The sequence below is a fragment of the Canis lupus genome, chromosome 27 (assembly GCF_048164855.1).
Source record: "Canis lupus baileyi chromosome 27, mCanLup2.hap1, whole genome shotgun sequence".
NCBI lineage: Eukaryota > Metazoa > Chordata > Mammalia > Carnivora > Canidae > Canis > Canis lupus.
This window is the reverse complement of record NC_132864.1, coordinates 14960159-14978670: the sequence shown is the minus strand read 5'-3', so window position 1 is coordinate 14978670 and position 18512 is coordinate 14960159. Positions and strand designations below refer to the sequence as shown.

The following is an 18512-nucleotide window of genomic DNA, read 5'->3' as shown; positions in this document are numbered from 1 at the left end:
TTCTGTACTCACATATCCTTCTGTATCTGATTCTCCGGCTGTACTTATAAAGACCTTTACAATTACATTGGGCCCACCCAGCTAATCCCCACCTTGGGAGCCTTGATAGAATCACATCTGCAAAGTCCCTTTTGCCATATAAACTGACATACCGATAGGTTCTGGAGGTTAGGACAGGTGTGCCTTTGGGGGTCATTATCGAGCCTGCCACACCCCAAAGGGAAGTAAGCAAGGTTCAGAGCAGTGTGTGTAGGCTCACATTTGTTTAGGTTCAAAAAGAGAAAAAGAATAAATATGGATCCACTTGTAAAGACAGAATACCTATGAAGGCCACATAGGAAACTGGTTAAGAGTGGCTGCTTCTGGGAAGAATGGGTAGAAAGGAGGCTAACTGGTCATAGTGTATCTTTTTTGATTTATTTCAGCTTTTTAGTACATGCATGTATCACCTACATTAAAAATAAATTTTAAGGGGCATCTGGGTGGCTCAGTTGGTTAAGCATCTGCCTTTGGCTCAGGTCATGATCTCAGCAGGGAGTCTGTTTCTTCCTCCCCGTCTGCCCCCTCCCAACTCATATGAGCTCTCTCTGCTTTCTCTCTCAAATAAATAAATAAATAAATTTCTAAAAAAAATTTTTTAAGAAGTAACACATACTCATTGTAAAAGTTTAGACCTTTCAGAATTGAAGGAAAATACCTACAAAAATCAGTCCAAATCACTCTTTTTGTCCAGCAATAATCACTGTAAAAGAGTTTTTCTATATCTTACAGACTTATTTTTTAAAAGGCATTTGTAATTTTTCATGTAGATGGGGTCATACTGTATTTGTTATACTGTAATGTGAATTTTTTTGTTTTGCTATATTGTTTACCTCTTTCCTCTTCCCCATGTGAAGAAGCTTTAACAACACTAGGGTTTCTCACTCTTCAGATATACCTTAACTGACTTAACCAGACCCTCAGTGGTGGACATCTAGATATTTTGCTGCTTTCCAGAGCATTCTCAACACTGTAATGTACGTGTGTATATCTTTTTTTTTTTTAAGTTTAAACTAGAGTGAAATTCACATAACATTTTACAATTCAGTGAACATTTAGTGAACAATTCAATGACATTTAGCACATTCCCAATGTCACACAACCACCACCTCTATCTATCTAGTTTCAGGACATTTTCATCAAACCAAAAGGAAGCCCTGCACCCATAGAGCAGGCACTCCCACCCTCCCCACCCCATCCCTGGCAACCACCAGTCTGCTTTCTATCTCTGTGGATTGGCATATCCTGAGTATTACTTATCAGTGGAATCATGTAATATGTGAAGCTTTGTGTCTGGCCTCTTTGATTTAGTATAATGTTCTAGGGGTTCATGTATGTTGTAGCATGGATCAATACTTCATTTCTTTTTATGGTTGCATAACATTCCGTTGTATGGATATACATCTTTTATTATATCCATTCATCCTCTAATGGATATTTGGGTTATTTCCACCTTTTAGCTATGAGTATGTACTTATATGTATTTGAGTGCCTGTTTGCAATTCTTTTGGATATATACGAAGGATGTGCACCCTTCCACATAGGCTTTGAACTTTATGCTATTTTTAGACACTGTTAACAGCAAGTTAAAAATAATTTGTAACAAAGTGTTGCAGAGCACATACTAAGATAAATGATTGCAGGATGTCAGATCTAAAAAAAATGTTTTCTTATTTTCCAGATCCAGAGAAGACAGGAAAATGGCCACCTGGGATGAAAAGGTAAATTAATTTTGGTGGACAAGCCATGTTAAAGGACCTCCCCAGGCCTGAAGACAAATCTGTTGGGTGTCTCAAACAGGATAAAGGGAAAACACCTGTTTGGGATGTTCCTGCCATACCAAAGTGTCTATAAAACAAAAGTGAAAACTATAGCAGGAATTCATAAACCTCAAGATAGTCTAAAAATCTGAATCAGAGCCTTCAAATCTCTCCTCTGCATTTTAATAACCGTGTGTCATTAGGCCAGGACCCTCACTTCTCTGCGACCTCTGTTTCCTTATCTGGGGAACGGAGAGAAAATTATCCTTGTTCCTGAAGGCTTCTCGGGAAGAGGTGAGGAGACAGTGGTCTCAAAATGCTAGGCTGATATTGAGCCCATAAGTGCTTTTTCCCTACTGCCCATTTTACAGATAAAGACACTTGAGCACAGAGAGGTAAAGCCACTTGCTCAGGATCACACAGGTAGGAAGTGGCAGAAATAGGATTTCACCGTGGTCTGACTCCAGAGCAAATGCTTTGCCTCCTGTATCATGTGACCATCCCAAACCAAACTATTAAACCCTGTCCTTGATATCTGGGGTGCAGGTATGTTGGGTTTAGGGGGACATCAGTTGTGAAAAGTGAGGATGAGGTAGAAAGGAAGTGTTCGCTTTCGTTTCAGCTGTCCTAGGAGGGTGCAGGCGTCGAGCCACGTAGAGCTGTCAGGATGGTGCTGGAAGCTCCAGGTAGAAGCAGGGTAATCAGAGCAGGATCCAAGAAGCAGGGTCATGGGATGATAATGATGACTCCTTTAATTCCAAGCGTCATTTGGATTTTAGAGCTGTTTACAGTGTGGCAGGGGGAAATGGCCCAGGGTAGATGCTACCAATTCTGATTTTAGAAATGTTGAAATCTGGGGAAAATGTTCATCTTTAAATTAATGAAATACAGTGGCAGAAGTAGTAGCAATAATAACCTGAACAACGTCTATCGAACACTCCGTGCCAGGCATTTGCTAAGGGCTTTCTATGTCTTTGTTTTTTTAATCCTTACAACAGCCCTATGCATTAAAGCATTATTATTTCTTTCTCCCATCTTACAGATAGGGAAATTGATGCACAGCAAAGTTTAGCAATTTGCCCAAGGTCACACAGCCAGCAAGAGGTTCAAACCCATACTGCCTGGCTTCCAGGCCCTAATTACTGACTAGTGATTGCGCCCTTTTTCAAACACGGTCAATCCCAAAGATAGACGAGGTCTCCAGAGGGAAGAGAGCCGGGAGTGAGATCACAGGGGCAATCCTCCCCAGCAATCCTCTAGGGCAGATTCTTTCCCCCCGTCATTAATTCATCTAACAAATGTTTATGGACACCAGCTGTGTCCTGGCACCCACCATAGCTATCAGGCTGTAGCAGCAGCAAAGCAGCAGACTGGTCCCTGCTTGCCTATGGATTCCTCTCTAGCGGAGAGACAGACCCCTATCAAATCACAAAACTGAGTGTGTAAAGGTGCACATGGGCAGAGCTGTAAAGGAGAGGCTGTGGTTGATGTGGGCCCCTCGCTGGGGCCACTGAGGTCTTCAGACCTTCTGACCAGATCAGAGCCTCTCTGACCTGACTCCTGGAGGGCCGGACGAGGTCACCAGGTACAGGAGGAAGACCAAGAGGGTGTCTCGGCAGAGGAAGCAGCCTACGCAGAGCCCAGAAGGCAGATGGAAGGGAGGCTTCGAGGAGGCCAGGGTGGTGCAGTGTGGTGGGGGGCCAGGAGGTGCTAAGTCTGGAGAGGCAGGGCCAAGCAGAGTGCAGGGGACACCGAAGGTTCTGGTGCTGGTGCTAAGAACAGTGGGTAGGCAGGGCAGCGACCAGTCAGGCCTGAACTTGGGAAAGTTTGTCTGGTGTCCTGGGGGGAAGGGAGGAAAGGCCAGCAAGGTGGGAGCCCTCCTATAGGAGAGCGGGGGTGTGCATGGTGCTGGAGAGAAACAAGCGGGTCGGGAGGGATTTGTGAGTGAAGTGCCCATAATCTGGGGGCCAGAGTGGCAGTGGCAGGTGCACAGAATGTGGGACTGATGTTCAGAGGAAGAAGTCCCCTTTCCTTTGGAGGGTCATGAAAGGTTCTGCAGAAGAGGGAACCTTTGGATTTGAACTTATGGGGTCCAAGGAAAGGGCGTTTCCAGTGGCAGAAAGAGCATGGACAAAGGCCTGGATGCGGCTCATGTAGAGTTCCCCAGAGCAGAGGACATTTGTGGGGGGAGGGCGATGGTGGAGGTCCTCCAATGGCCAGCTGAGGAGCCTGCACTTTCATCACAGAGAACCCTAGTTCTAGAGCGGATTTCCTGCCTACCTGGGAGATGGTAGCATACTGCCTGCTGCCCTGTGACTCCAGGCCGTGAGCTCCAGTGAGAGCAGCTCAAGGCTGGACAGCCTGGATTCAAATCCTATCTCTGCCCCTTGTGGGGCAGAGCGTTTGTGTGTGTGTGTGACCTCAAACCAATTTCTGAACCTCTCTGAGCCTCCATGTCCATGACCATGAGTGGCGTCAACAGTCCTCACCATGTAGTTGTGACCCTTCCTGGGAAGGTACTGGATGCACAGTGACTGCCTCCTGAGAGTGAGGAATTCCAGGAGTTCCAGTGATTGTCATTAATCAAAGGCAAATGGAACCAATTCCTACTTTCCTTCATTTGTAGTTCCCTATTAAATCAGGCAAACCCAAACAAGCGGAAATGCTCGATGCTGGTTATTCCGTGAAACCAGCTCATACCTAGTGAGGGGCTGGATCAACCCATACCACCGTTCTGGACAAAATACAATAGTCTGTGTCAAGAATCGTGAAAACGTTCATAATCAAACCTGGTCCTCTCACTTAAAAGGAAATAACCCATAAAAAGAAAACGAATGGGTAGCATCGGACTTCGTAGCACATAAGGGGCCACTGATAATAGATGTCCATTATATTGTCCTATGAAGAAAATAATGCTGCCATTTACTATGACATAATGTGACATAACACTGAAACTGGTCAATTGTGAGACATTCAGATTTCAGGAATTTTAAAATATGAGAAAATGTAGTCTTCGAATCGGTGATAAAGGTGCTAGAAATGAGGAGCAGTTGGTAAATGCAATAGTGAGAGCGTTAACTTCTTGGTGAAATTTCTTGGCCATTAAAAAGGCATAAATTTGATGTGCATAACTAGGAGAAAAATAAGATACAAAATTGTCTGCAGCCTCTGATTATAATTAGACACCTTAGGCAGAAGATAAGGCTTGCATGTGGGGATTAACATGAATTTATGTCTTTTTTGCTCATGTTTTCACAATGCTGAAGGAACTAGATCTGGGGTGAAGGTCTGCCGGTGGGTGAATGACAGCAGGTAAAGCTGGGGATGGGGACTGTGCAGGGGGCTCTGAATGAAGCCAGGGAACTGGTGGGCTGGGTGGGGGGAAGGGGGATGGCTTAGAACCGCAGAAGCACAGAGTAGGACTGCAGAACCAAGGACCCACTGGGGGTGAAGGGTGAGGACAATTGCTGGGGGGATGGGAGGGGGAAGGACTCCCAGGAGGAGGGGCACAGGAGCCTTTTTGTCATGACACAGAGGCCAGGACAAGGGGATGGCAGCAGCAGCACTGTCACCAGCCAGGGAATATTGGGCCAGGACCACTTGTAGCAATTGAGCCTCTATTGATGCAAAGAGCAAGTTCCTTTTAGTAATTTATGCCTGTGGAGTGAATTTGTGTTTTAAAAAAATTGTTTTAATAGAATTGCTTTTAGGAGCTTTTTAATTGTCTGGCTGCCCTGGTGTTTAAGGGGAAAATGATGGTGTTGTAAGGAGAAACTGGCAGGGTTTTTTCAGACCCATCTTACTGGTAGTCAGCTCTGAGGAGGGGGGCTGTGGGGAGCCCCTTCCCACCTCCCTGCACCTCAGATTTTCTCTTCTGTGAAATGGGAACGGTGATACTCCCTCTAGAGTTGTGGGGATCAAAGAAGCTCCTGCATGGATACCGTTCACTGAGCCAGGGCCCGGCTGCAGGAAAGAGCTTGTAGACCCGGTGATGAGGATGAGCTGGGTTCTTAGCCATCAGCTGGCCTCATTCTCCTCTCAGATGATTGCATGACACCAGCCACATCTGGGGAACTGGGAGCCAATGTGCTGAGAAATTGCTGTAGCCCTTTGCTCCTTTCTTGTGAAGCATCTGGAGCTTTCAGTTTTATTTACAGTGCTGGTACTCAACTTTGGCTGCACGTGGGAGATCCCAACATGCAGGCCAACCCCAGACCACTGAATTGGTCCCCTCCCATGCCCCCAGCCATCGTCCTCACCCTTCACCCCCAGTGCGTCCTTGGTTCTGCAGTCCTGCTCTGTGCTTCTGCGGTTCTAAGCCATCCTCCTTCCCCCCACCCAGCCCGCCAGTACCCTGGCTTCATTCATAGCCGCCTGCACAGTCCCCATCCCCAGCTTTACCGGCTGTCATCACAACCTTGGGGCCTGGGACCCAGGCACTGGGTTTTTTAAAAAGGTGGTTTCAAAGCGCAGGGAGGGCTGAGAGCCACTGGTTAGACTATGGCTGGGTAGGGCCTCTCTCCATGAGCTGCATCACAGTGAGGCAGGGTAGAGGGGTGTCCTGAATTCTGTTTGTCCCATCTTTTCCACAGCCAAAGCTTTTTAAGACATTGGGGCCACAAGTTGCCTGGATGACTCAGTCACACTAGTAATAGGTCTTCATTTCTGGCCAAATAACTGTTGTTTTTTTTTTTCTTGTTATATTTTTGTTTTCTTTATGCTTTCATAATGAAATAACATGACTGTGCTTCCCAGTTAACATGGCTGATGTCACATGCTTTGAACCAGGACTGTCTCCTCTCTGGCAGTCATTCCTCTACCCCAGGCAAATCGACCAGCCACAGCCTCCCCATGCCTGTGTCTTTCAAACTCAATCCATTGGTGACTCCTGCAATCCATTAATGGGGTGCTGTCAGTCGTTTAAGCAATGAAATGGAATAAAATGGAAAACATGAGTGCTCACACTTACAAACTTTAGTCTTGGTTGTAGAACACACATATGTCGGCATGTATTACAAGGCAGGATTAAGATGGTTTTTTTTCTCATTGAGTAACACAGGGCTGAGCTCCCTGCCAGCCCTGAGCTCTTCCCAGCTGTGAGCCAGGTCCAGGGTGGTGTTCAAAGAGCAAGAGGAGGGGGTTCTGGGCCAGGCTGCCTGCCTCAGGATCGGAGCTCTGATTCTCATTGGCTGTGTGCCCTGGGGCAAGTTGTTCCACCTCTCTGTTCCCAATTTCCTGGCCTGTAAATGGAGATGCTTCAGTCTCCACCTCCTGAGGCTGTTGCAGTGTGTTCACAGAAGGCTTCGTGCAGAGCTCAGAAATGGCAGGTGCTGGAAGTGGGGGGTTAGTTAACACTCACTACAGCTCCTGCTCTGGATGTTCTTTTCCACCTCATCTCCACCCAGCCTCACCATCAGTCTGCCAGGTTGGCAGACTGGGACAGGAGAAAAATGCTGCAGCATTTCTGGGGGTACCTGAGCCACTGGTTGGACTCCTCAGCCCATAAGCAGCAGCCCCCATAGTCTGATCAGCCACCAGTGGTGGTGGTTTGCATCAACCTCAGACTTCCTCCCCACCCTAGAGAAGGAAAAGCTGCCACGCTTATTTAAAGACTTCCCTGATTTTAAAAATAGGCATTCCTCAGAACACAAATCCCCAGGGGCTGGGGGCGTGGCACTGGTGTAGGTGACCTGCTGCTGGAAGTCTTCCCACCTCCCAACAGAGGAGACCTTAGCTCTGCCTGGGGGATTCATTTTGCCATCAAGGTAGGTTCAGCAGGAAACTGCAGTCTGCCAGGCATGAAGGGCCCTGATGGTGGGTGACAGTCTCAAACACCGGACCCTCCCAGTTCCTCTGGTAGCGAGTGGTGACAGCGTGAGGTAGGTGTCTACCAGGAAGCCTCTGAGAGACACGGTGCCTGAGGCTTCTGCTGGGGGCTGGTCACAGAGGTACCTTCTGTCCAGCACTTGCAAGATTCCAGAGTCCCCGAAGGAAAGCAAGTGTTCAACATAAACCCCATGGTGTACCCAGTCTAGGCCTAGTGAGCTGGTCGTATCAGTGAATGGTGGAACCCTCCAGATGCTAGCCAGGGCCAAGCAGGCCTTTCAAAGGACAGCAGCCTCCAGCCTGTCCTGCACAGGCAGCAACAGGATTAAGGTTTGAGAAGTGCTCTCTGGCTGCTGATGGAGTGCCAGAGGGTAGCGAGGAGCTGCCCCATCTTCCACGTGAGAAGTGTGAGAAGTATCGGGGAGTCCAGGGGGTGGCCGAGGAAGGGAGGAGAAGGCTTAGTGATGTGTAGGCTATGGGGGAGAGAGAGAAGGGGGGGGGTGGGCGGGCGTTGGGGACAGCTTCTCTGAGTATGTCTCAAGTACCCTGGACTGGAAGATAAGAGACCCAGGCACGCGTACAGGACTGTCCCCTGACTGGAGACATTTGCTTGGTTGTAGGGCCTCAGTTTCCCCATCTGCTAGAGGAGGGAAGATGGCACCTCAGAACCTTGATTCTACCTCTCATAATATCATCTTCTTGTTGCTTTAAAAAAACAGCTTTCCTGCCATACTATCCCTCTCTGGCAGAGCATTTTAGAAAGAACAAAGCTGGTAGACTTGAGTTCATATGCTGGCTTTACCACTTATGTTTCTTTGTTTCTTACGGTATTTGTTCCATTGTTTCTGTCTTCTTATCCAGGGATTCCAGTAATATATATATTGGTTCATTCCCCTTCCTGCCCAACCCCCCAAATACTTCATTCAGCACTCAATTCTCTGTAGGTGGGATCTCCCTCCAAAAATGGATCTTTCTTATGGTTAAATCTAATAGAATAAAATTTGGAAGTTTCTCTTCACTCTCCAACTCCCTTCCCAGAGGGAAGGTTTGGGATTGGTTTGGTTTATTTGGTTTGGGTCATTGATTTGGTCTGGTGAAGTTGGTGTTTTTTTGTTTTTGTTTTTGTTTTTTTTTTTAGATTTTATTTATTTATTGTGGAGAGAGGGCAGGGGGAGGAGCAGAGGGAGAGAGGGAGAATCTCCAGCAGATTCTGTGCCAAGTGCAGAGCCCAACATGGCACTTGATCCCAGGACCCTGAGATTATGACCTGGGCCTAAACCAGTAGTCGGATGCTTAACAGACTGAGCCACCTGGATGCCCTGATTTTGTCTGTTTTTAACGAAGATGGCATTGTATGATATCTGGCCCGTGGCTGGTTTTCACGTAGAGTTCATGTGATCAAGGACACCTTCCTGTGTCAGCATCTGTGGCTACACGGGCTGACTGCCTTCTGAACAGCTGCCTGGTATTCTCCAGTGTGGATCTGCCACGATGTATTGAATGATGGACTCATTTCCAGGTTTAGGCTGTTGTAGCAACACCATAGGGAGCATGCATGTGCTTATGTGAGTCCCTTGTCAGGTCCAATGATAGGGACATTTAATTTAATTTAATTTAATTTAATTTAATTTTATTTTATTTTATTTTATTTTATTTTATTTTATTTATTTATTTTTTTTTTGATAGGGACATTTTAAATTTTGATAGAAACTGGCCAAGGCTGATCCCTTCCTTCACTCCCACCCATACCTGGCACGTTGGAGAAACTCAAACATTGTTTCGAAAGATGAAAGAAACTGTCCCTTTGCCCTCCTAAGAAGAACATACCCATTCGTGTGCCCCCTTCCCTAGCTAGCCTCTGTCATCCTGCCACACCATGTAACTTGGGGCAATTGGTCTCTCCTCCCTGCACCTCAGTGTCCTCTTCTGTGGAGTGGAGAGTCTACCCTGCCTACCTCTCAGGGTTGTTATGAGCATCAAGCGAGAGCAGAAGGGGTGGAGGTGGCCTGTAAGCTGTGAGCAAAGGGAGGCACTTGCTGCCAGAATTGGAAACAGGCGGCTTTGTGACCTCTGAAGGACCCAGTTCTCTCCTCGGGGTCCAGGATGGATGTGTGGTCCACAAAGATAAAGGGAGGGAACACACCCTCCATGGCCACCCGTCATAGGCTGACTTGGGTACATACTTTCTGCATTAGCTTCCTGGAGCTGCTGTAATAACCACAAACCGGGTGGCTTAAAACAACAGAAATGTACTCTGTCAGTTCTGAAGGCTCGAAGTCTGGAATCAAGGTGTTGGCAGGGTTGTTTCCTTCTGGAAGCTTTGAGGGAGCATCTGTTCCATCCCTTTCTCCCAGTTTCTGGCAGTTGCTGGCAATCTTTGGCATCCTTGGCTTGTAGATGGAACACTCCAAGCTCTGCCTCCATCCTCACGTGGTCCCCTGCTCTTCTTCTAAGAACACCAGTCATTGGATTTAGGGCTCACCCTAAATTCAGGATGATTTCATCTCAGGACCTTTAACTAGTGACACTGACAAAGACCCGTATTTCAAGTAAGGTCATATTCTGAGGTTCCACATGGACATGAATTTGGCAGCCACAGTTCCACCCACTATACTGCCCTAGAAGACAGATCTCCAGTCCCTGGCTGTGTGGCTTTTTCTCAGCCGTGTGTTCTAAAACATGGGCTCCAAGTCACAGCAGCCCAGGAACAGAGCCTGGCTCTGCCATTTTTTAAATGTGTGACTTGGTTCAAGCCAGCTGCCTTACTAAGACCTGAAATGATGGCCTCAACCTCAGGGAGTTGTTAGGAATAAAATTACATAATGCATTTAAGGAACTTTAGTGGTATATTAATATAATAAAACAAATTAATAAACAATAATAATAGATGTCACTGCTATTGTGTCTTACTGGAGTTTTAGGGCAGGAGATGTTGAATAATAAGCAAATCAGGCCCCCAGAACTAGGCTGTGGGAGGGAGCAGAGAAATGGGTACTTAAGGGACATCAGGGGTCTGCCAAATTTCTTTAAAAATACCTTCTTCTGTGATTGTTGGATGACCACAAAATAGGGACTTTTTCCCTCCTACAGATGGCAGCTTCTGACCAAACCTGTAAAAGCAGACGTTCACAAGAATTTTTTTTCTCTATCTCTCCTAGGTCTGTTTTTCTCATTTCCCCCCCCTCCCCAGGTAGTAATCTTTCTGGTGTGGTACGTGTGGTGTATAAAAGAAAAGCAGGCGATACATTTACCTTTGAGTGGTAGCTCTTGTGGTTTGATATTAATTCATTTATTAGACAGTTACTGAACGCCTCCTCCCTGTGACTGAGGAAGGAAGAGTCCCTGCCCGCCCAGAGGTCGCAGACCAGGGCAGGAGACAAATAGTACAGAGATGCCACAGCACTCGTAAGTAAGTGGCAAGACCGGGAAATAGAGGAAGGACACTTACCCCGCAGCTGGTGGCTAAGGAAGGCCTCCCCAGGGAAGTAAAAGCTAGATGTCTGTAAGACCTGAAAGAGCAGTAGCGTGCAAAAGGCAAAAGATCTACCAGCCAGTGGGCACAGGTGTGCAGAGTCCGAGAGCAAGAAGGAGTGAGGCTTATTTTAGAACATGAGGCATTGGGTGTGGCTGGGGTGTGGCAGGCAAGGGGCCTAGGGAGGAGACCAGGGCCTGGGGGGACCCTGAGAGCTTTGCCTTTGTCCTGAAGGCAGTGGTTAGGGGGGATGGGGGGATGGGAGAGAGACTAAAGGTCGTGGTGGGAGGGGGCAGAGGCAGGTGAGAGCAGAGACACTGCAGAAAAGGCTTCCTGGCCACTACCATGTGAAGAAAAGACAAGGAAGGAGGCCAGTACAGGCATCCAGGCAAGAGGTGATGGCAGTAGGAGCGGGTAAGAGGGAGAAGAGAAGGGGGAGCATGAGCAGCCATGTTTAAGAGGTTAGATTGACAAGCCTTGAGGGAGAGAGAGTAGCCCAAGATGGCCTTTGGCTCTTGGCTTGAGCAACAGGGTGGACATGATGCTGTGCCCTAGGGAAACACAGAAGGAAGAGTGGACATGGGGGGAAGATAAGAGATGGATTCAGTTTGGGTCATAGCAAACTAATGACCTGGCAAGGTACCAGACATCATCAGTCTGGAGACTGATTTGCACATGAGACTGATTTGCACATGTTCTCAGTGTTGAGAACACAGGTGTGCTGAGACGGGCGAGAGTTGCCCTGCACAAGCACAGGGTCATAATTGGGGTCTAGGGGACTTCCAGTGGCATGGGGCAGGGACATGGGGGCCAAGGAGGGTGGCTGGAGATGGGAGAGAAATCCAGAGGTGGGATTGTCAAGCAGAACCAAGTCACCAGTGAGAGGAAGCAATACTGTCAGGGTGGGAGCCCCTTTGTGGGCTTTGATACAGAAAGGTGATCCTGGAGAGAGTGGTGTTGGGATGTAATGGGATGGCAAAGGTTGATGCAGGGGAGATGGAGATGAGGGGTGTCTGGTGCCAGGGGCTCTACTGGTCTCAGTTGTTGGGGTTCCAAGTGACAGACACAACTCAATCTAGCTTAAGCTGCAAAGGGGATCTATCAGTTCATGTGACTAAAATGTCTGGGGCTCGCAGAGCCAGGCAGCGGGCTGGTGGGCAGAGAAGTACAATATCCATGGACGATGATGAAGTCAGGGGAGTTTAAGTGAGAGTTTGTGTTGCCGAAGACAAATGGCCAGCACTTCTGGAGGGGCAGCTCCGGGCTGGGCACCGAGGTCGAGGTCAGTGCTCACTGAGTCAGCCTTCCATCCTCCCGGGCAGAGTGGGAGGAACCCCAGAGCCCACGGTGGGTGGAGTTGCCGAGGCCCACGTTTTCCTGATCAGCTATCTTTTTGACCTTTTCTGAAACTTCTCTGCTTTGGGTATACCATATTTTTTACTTAAAACCAGAGTTGTTTTCTGCTCTGCTGAGTGCCGTCAATATTTTCATTTTCATCCCAAATTACTGAAAGTTGCTTTTTACTGGTCACACAGTTTCAGAAAGAAAAATTTCCTCTCCAGTAAAATATGTGGTTTTTGCAAAGCACTCCCATGGCTCCCGCCACACTGAGAACTAGCACAGAAAGTTTCCATCTGCCAGGTAAAGTGTTTTGGGGGCAGGGGAATTATGGTCAGTAGCTGCCCAGAGGACCTCAGGATAGCTGTGGACCTGGCCCGTGGCCAACCCTAGGAGCCTAACAATGGAGAGTCCAGCCTGAGATAAGCTGCAGCCCAGCATGGGAGACTGGGTATCAGTGCCCTCAGCCAATAGATGCTTGATGGGCTTCTGCTCTAGGTCAGGTGTCACATGAGACTCTGGGGACACAGGCCTTGCTTTCCTGGAGCCTAACTGCTAATATGGAAAGGGAAGTAATAAATGGTCACACACAAAAAATCCTGATTAGAAACTGTAAAAAACAGAGGTTATAAAATTAAGAAGGGGTCTGATTTAGATTTTAGGGGTCAAGGAAGAGGGCCTCTCTGAGAAAGGGACATTTCAGCTGAGGCTCAAGCAGGCATAGAAGTGAGCCAAGCTCAGAGTGGGGAGAAGAGTAGTGCAGGTTGAGGGAAGAGCCTATGTATTCGAATACTGAGCCTGGGGACAGTGCAGAGCATTGGAGGAAGAGAAGGGCAATCAGCATGGCTGGAGTGTGGTGAGAAGGTCATGGGGAAGGAGATTAGATCAACTCCCACAGGGCTGTGTATGTCATAGGAAGGATCTTGGATTTTTATCCAAAAAGCAGGGGGCTGTGATATGATCAGGTGCTGGGATCAGAGTTAAGGGTTTCTTAGGTCTGCTCAGGCTACTGGTTGGAGAATGCACTGGAAGAACTGGGTCCAGGGAGAGCAATCTATGAGGAGACTGTTGTAGTCTTCTGGGTGACAGGATGAAGGCTTGGACTGGGGTGGTAGAAGAGGAAGAAATGAATAGCATATGTGGGGAGAGGAGAGCCAGACGGGCTCCAGGATCATGGATGGGGAAAGAATCAGAAGGTTCACTCTTAGGAGGTTATACATTGGTCATGAGCTCTCCTTGGACCTCTCAGTATCTGAGGAAGTCTCCAGTAGGGAGCTCCTAAGGCACCTGAAGCATACAGAAGACTGAGCAGAGTAGGCAGTCTGGAATCCAAACCGTGGGATTCCTGGATATAGCATTTGAAGCACCACCCCCTCCACACACATCCCATACATCACCCTGCAGCCTTTGGGGTGCAGACTTCCCCGGGGCACTTAACCAGAAAATGTTAGAATTTAGGGAGGCTTCTGAATTCCAAGAGGCAGTGTCCTTTGTCCGGATTTGGAGTTGGGAAGTGTACAAGGCTTCATAGAACAGATGAAAAGACAGTGGACTGAGGGCAGAAGAGTTTGAGTTCTCTACTCCCAAGTGCACTGAAACCTTGAACAAACCCATCTCAGAAACGCTCCCATCTCTGAAAGAGTGGGGAGATCAGACCAGGTAACCCCTTTGGACTCTAACCTTTCCTGAGCTCCTGAAACCCATTATGAAAAAATCTGAGTATTTATCCAAGGTGTATTATTGGAGAGAGATCATTTTATTTTACTTTGAAAAGTGTAAAAATAGAAAAGAATACAAATATTATCAAGTACTTAGATAATCATCATCTTGAATAAACAGCTATTAACATTTTGTCATGTTTTCCTCAAATCTGTTTTTTTTTTTTTATTTTTTAAGATTTTATTTATTCATGAGAGATACAGAGAGAGAGGCAGAGACATAAGCAGAGGGAGAAGCAGGCTCCCCCGGAGGCAAGGAGCTGATGCGGGACTCGATCCTGGACTCCAGGATCACGCCCTGAGCCAAAGGCAGACACTCAACTGCTGAGCCACTCAGGCGTCCCTTCCTCAAATCTTTATGTAATTTAAAAAGATGTTTCTCAGGGGCACTGGGTGCCTCAGTCGGTTAGGCATCTGCCTTTGGCTCAGGTCATGATCCCAGGGTCCTGGGATGGAGCCCTGCATTGGACAACCTGCTCAGCGGGGAGTCTGCTTCTCCCTTTCCCTGCTTGTACTCTCCCTCTCTGTCAAATAAATAAAATCTTAAAGAAAGGCTGTTTTTCAGATAGCACTCAGGTGTTTTTTGACTCCTTCCATTGTTGGCTCTTACCCACCCACAGGGCAACCACCATCATGAATTTGGTGTCTTCTTCCAGTCCATTTGTTTTTATGTTTGTCCTCCCTGGTATTCATTGAGCTTCCTAGATCTACATGTTTATATTTTTCCATCAAATTGTGAAGTTTTGGGACTCCTGGGCAGTGGTTGAGTGTCTGCCTTCGCCTTAGGGCATGATCCCAGAGTCCCGGGATTGAGTCCCACATTGGGCTCCCTGCATGGAACCTGCTTTTTCCTCTGCCTGTGTCTCTGCCTCTCTCTGTGTGTGTCTCTCATGAATAAATAAATAAAATCTTTTGTAAAAAATTGCAAAGTTTTTTTCAGCCCATTATTTGTCCAAATTCTTTCTCCCCAGTTGCTCATCTTTTGGTACATGACGTACATGTGTATTAGACCACTTGATATTGTCCCTAAGGCTCTGTTTTTTCCCCTTACCTTTTTTTCTCACCATGTTTCCACTTGATATTTTCTGTTGCTGTGTCTTTAAGGTCACTGATATTTTGTCCTATGGTATCTAATCAGCTTTGAGCCCATTTTGATTTATATATAGTTTCCATTTCTCTATTAAGAGTCTCTGTTTGGAAAAAAAAAAAAAAAAAAAAAAGGGATCCCTGGGTGGCGCAGCGGTTTAGCGCCTGCCTTTGGCTCAGGGTGCGATCCTGGAGACCTGGGATCGAATCCCACGTCGGGCTCCTGGTGCATGGAGCCTGCTTCTCCCTCTGCCTGTGTCTCTGCCTCTCTCTCTCTTTCTCTCTCTGTGATTATCATAAATAAATAAAAGTTTAAAAAAAAAAAAGAGTCTCTGTTTGGGGCATCTGGGTGGTTCAGTGGTTGAGCATCTGCCTTTGGCTTACGTCGTGATCCTGGGGTCCTGAAATCGAGTTCTGCACTGGGCTCCCTGCAGGGAGCCTGCTTCTTCCTCTGCCTATGTCTCTGTCTCTCTGTGGGTCTCTCGAATAAATAAATAAAATCTGAAAAAAAAGAGTCTCTATTTGTTCCCTCATTAAGCTCATATTTTCTTTGAAATCCTTGAACATATTTATAATAGCTATTCACAGGTCTTTGTTGGCCAATTCTATTATCTCTGTCCATTTTAAGCTGGTAAGCTAATGCTTCCACTGGTTATAGGTCATGTTTTTCTGCTTTATCTGTCTAGTAATTTTTTACTGCATGCTGTGTATTTATAAATGCTACATTATTGAGTGTTTTTTGTTGTTCTTCCTAATAGAGTTTGAGTTTTGTTCCAATAGGCAGTCAATTTACATGGGCATCTGCTTGATCTTTTCAAGGCTTCTTTTAAAGTGTATTTGGGACAGATCTAAGGTAGTTCTTACTATACAGCTGGATTATACCTACTAATATGGCATGACCTTTCTGGAATTTCTACTGAATGCTCAGGGTATTCAACAAGATATCTCTACTCTGGATGTTTGGAACTCACATATCTCCCAACCTTGCCTTGTGTCATCTCTGGTAGTTTTTCAGCTGTTTAGAATTCACCTAAGTTGGATTTTTTGGAGCTCCTTCTCTGTAGACCTTCCATTTCTTTCTCAGGTACTTTGCCATGCAAATTCTTGAGGGAGGGAGGCTCAATAGCCTTGAGCTATGGTCTTTGCTGCTACAGTCCAGAAAGTACTCTAGGCAGAAAGCCAGGGTGAGTGTGGGGCTCACCTTATCTGTTTCTCTTCTCTCAGGGACCGCAGTAAATTTCATATGTTTTATCCAGTTTTGTAGTTTTTTTTATGGCAAGAGGCCTAATCTTTTTTTTTTTTTAATTTTTATTTATTTATGATACAGAGAGAGAGAGAGAGGTAGAGACATAGGCAGAGGGAGAAGCAGGCTCCATGCACCGGGAGCCCGATGTGGGATTCGATCCCAGGTCTCCAGGATCGCGCCCTGGGCCAAAGGCAGGCGCCAAACTGCTGCGCCACCCAGGGATCCCAAGAGGCCTAATCTTCTACCAGTTATTCTATCATGACCAGAAAGAGAAATCCTATTCTTTAGTATGTTTACACTTCCACTTTATACTTTTCTAAAACAGCATATAGTAATATTTTGCATGTATTTTAAAAATTTTACTTAAGTGATATTATATTCATATTCTAATATATCTTCTTTTTATTTATTTTTTTTTCTTTTTTTTTAAATTTTTATTTATTCATGATAGGCACACAGTGAGAGAGAGAGAGGCAGAGACACAGGCGGAGGGAAAAGCAGGCTCCATGCACCGGGAGCCCGACATGGGATTCGATCCCGGATCTCCAGGATCGCGCCCTGGGCCAAAGGCAGGCGCCGAACCGCTGCGCCACCCAGGGATCCCTCTTCTTTTTAAACTTAACGTACATATTTTTTTTTGAGCGGGAGAAAGGGTGGGGGAGAGGTAAGGGGAGGGGGAGAGAATCTTAAGCAGACTCCATGCCCAGTAGAGACCCCAAAGTTGGGGCTCAATCTTACAACACTTAAGATCACAACCTGAGCCAAAATCAAGAGTCAGACACTTAACCAATTGAGCCACCCAGGTACCCCCAAACTTAGCATATTTTTAATTTTTTAAAACATATATTTACTTATTTGAGAAAGAGAATGCATGAGCACATGCACAGGGCAGGGCAGAGGGATAAAATCTTTAAGTAGACTCCCCACCGAACACAAAGCCCAGTGTAGGGCTTGATCTCACAACACATGAGATCATGACCTGAGCCAAAAACAAGAGTTGGACACTCAGCCAACTGAACCACCAAGGCACCCCTCAACATATTTGTAAAGACCTATCCACATTTATGTATTTATTCAGTCACTTAAATATTTGTTTTTGAGTGTGTATTAAGTGCAAGATACTGGGCGTGCCATTTGCCTGAAATGGAAAAAGTTCTCTCATGGAGCTTAGAGTCTGGGGGTGGAGGGGTAGGCAGATAATAAACAGATAAACAAGTTCATATATAATGTCACCAATAAGTGCAATAAAGAAACATGAGGGGCATCTGGCTGGATTAGTCAGTAGAGCATGCAACTCTTGATCTCAGGGCTGTGAGTTTGAGCCCCATGTTGGGTGTAGAGATTACTTTAAAAATCTTAAACAAAAAGAAAGAAAAAAATGAAGCAGGATGTAAGTGGATGCAGTGTGACTGAGGAAGGGCGACCAGACAAGGTCTCAATGGAGGTGATATTTGAGCAGAAGCCTGACCTAAGTGAAGGTGTGAACCATACAGATGTCTGCGGGAAGACATTTCCAGGAAGAAAGCCTAAATAGGCTGGAAAAAAAAAAAAAAAAAAAACATGTGAAGGTTTTGTTTGTTTTTTTTTTTGTTTTTACGTGTGGTTTTAAGGAAGAGCATGACATGATCTCATTTATATTTGAGAAAATTCTTTCAAGTTGCTGGATGGAGAATGGATATTGGGAGGAGGTTAGAGGCTGCTGTAGTAATCCAGGCAACAGATAGCAAGAAATGATGGGGAGAAGTGATCTTTATTGGAAAGTAGTTTACAGGTAGGGCCAACGAAATTTACTGTTAGATTAGTATTGAATGAGGAGAGAGACATTTAAAGAACGATGCCAAAGTTATTGGCCTAAGGAACTAGACAAATGAAATGTCCTAAACTGAGATGGGGACTTTTTGGGTTGCAAATGAGTAATTCTGCTTTGAACATGCCAGGTATAGAAGATGCCTTTTAGATAACTAAGGGTGGATGTCCTTAGTTGAGGTTGGGATCAGAGATAGTGTTTCTGTATAATTCATGTATAG

The 18512-nt window shown here is 46.2% G+C and overlaps 1 protein-coding gene across 10 annotated transcripts in view; it reads left to right on the top strand.

The window, feature by feature from the left end:
* Positions 1–18512, top strand: part of HVCN1 (hydrogen voltage gated channel 1) — a 36340-nt gene that overhangs the window by 3618 nt on the left and 14210 nt on the right. For 7 of the 10 annotated variants that reach the window (XM_072802518.1, XM_072802508.1, XM_072802512.1 and 4 more), the window contains one exon: positions 1721–1760. The exons of 2 other annotated variants lie outside the window; for them this stretch is intronic. In XM_072802518.1, the coding sequence (XP_072658619.1) occupies positions 1740–1760 (21 nt within the window). In that variant the 5' untranslated portion in view covers positions 1721–1739. Of the gene's footprint in view, positions 1–931; positions 1017–1720; positions 1761–18512 lie in introns of all 10 variants that reach the window. One more of the 10 variants, XM_072802513.1, reaches the window with a different exon arrangement.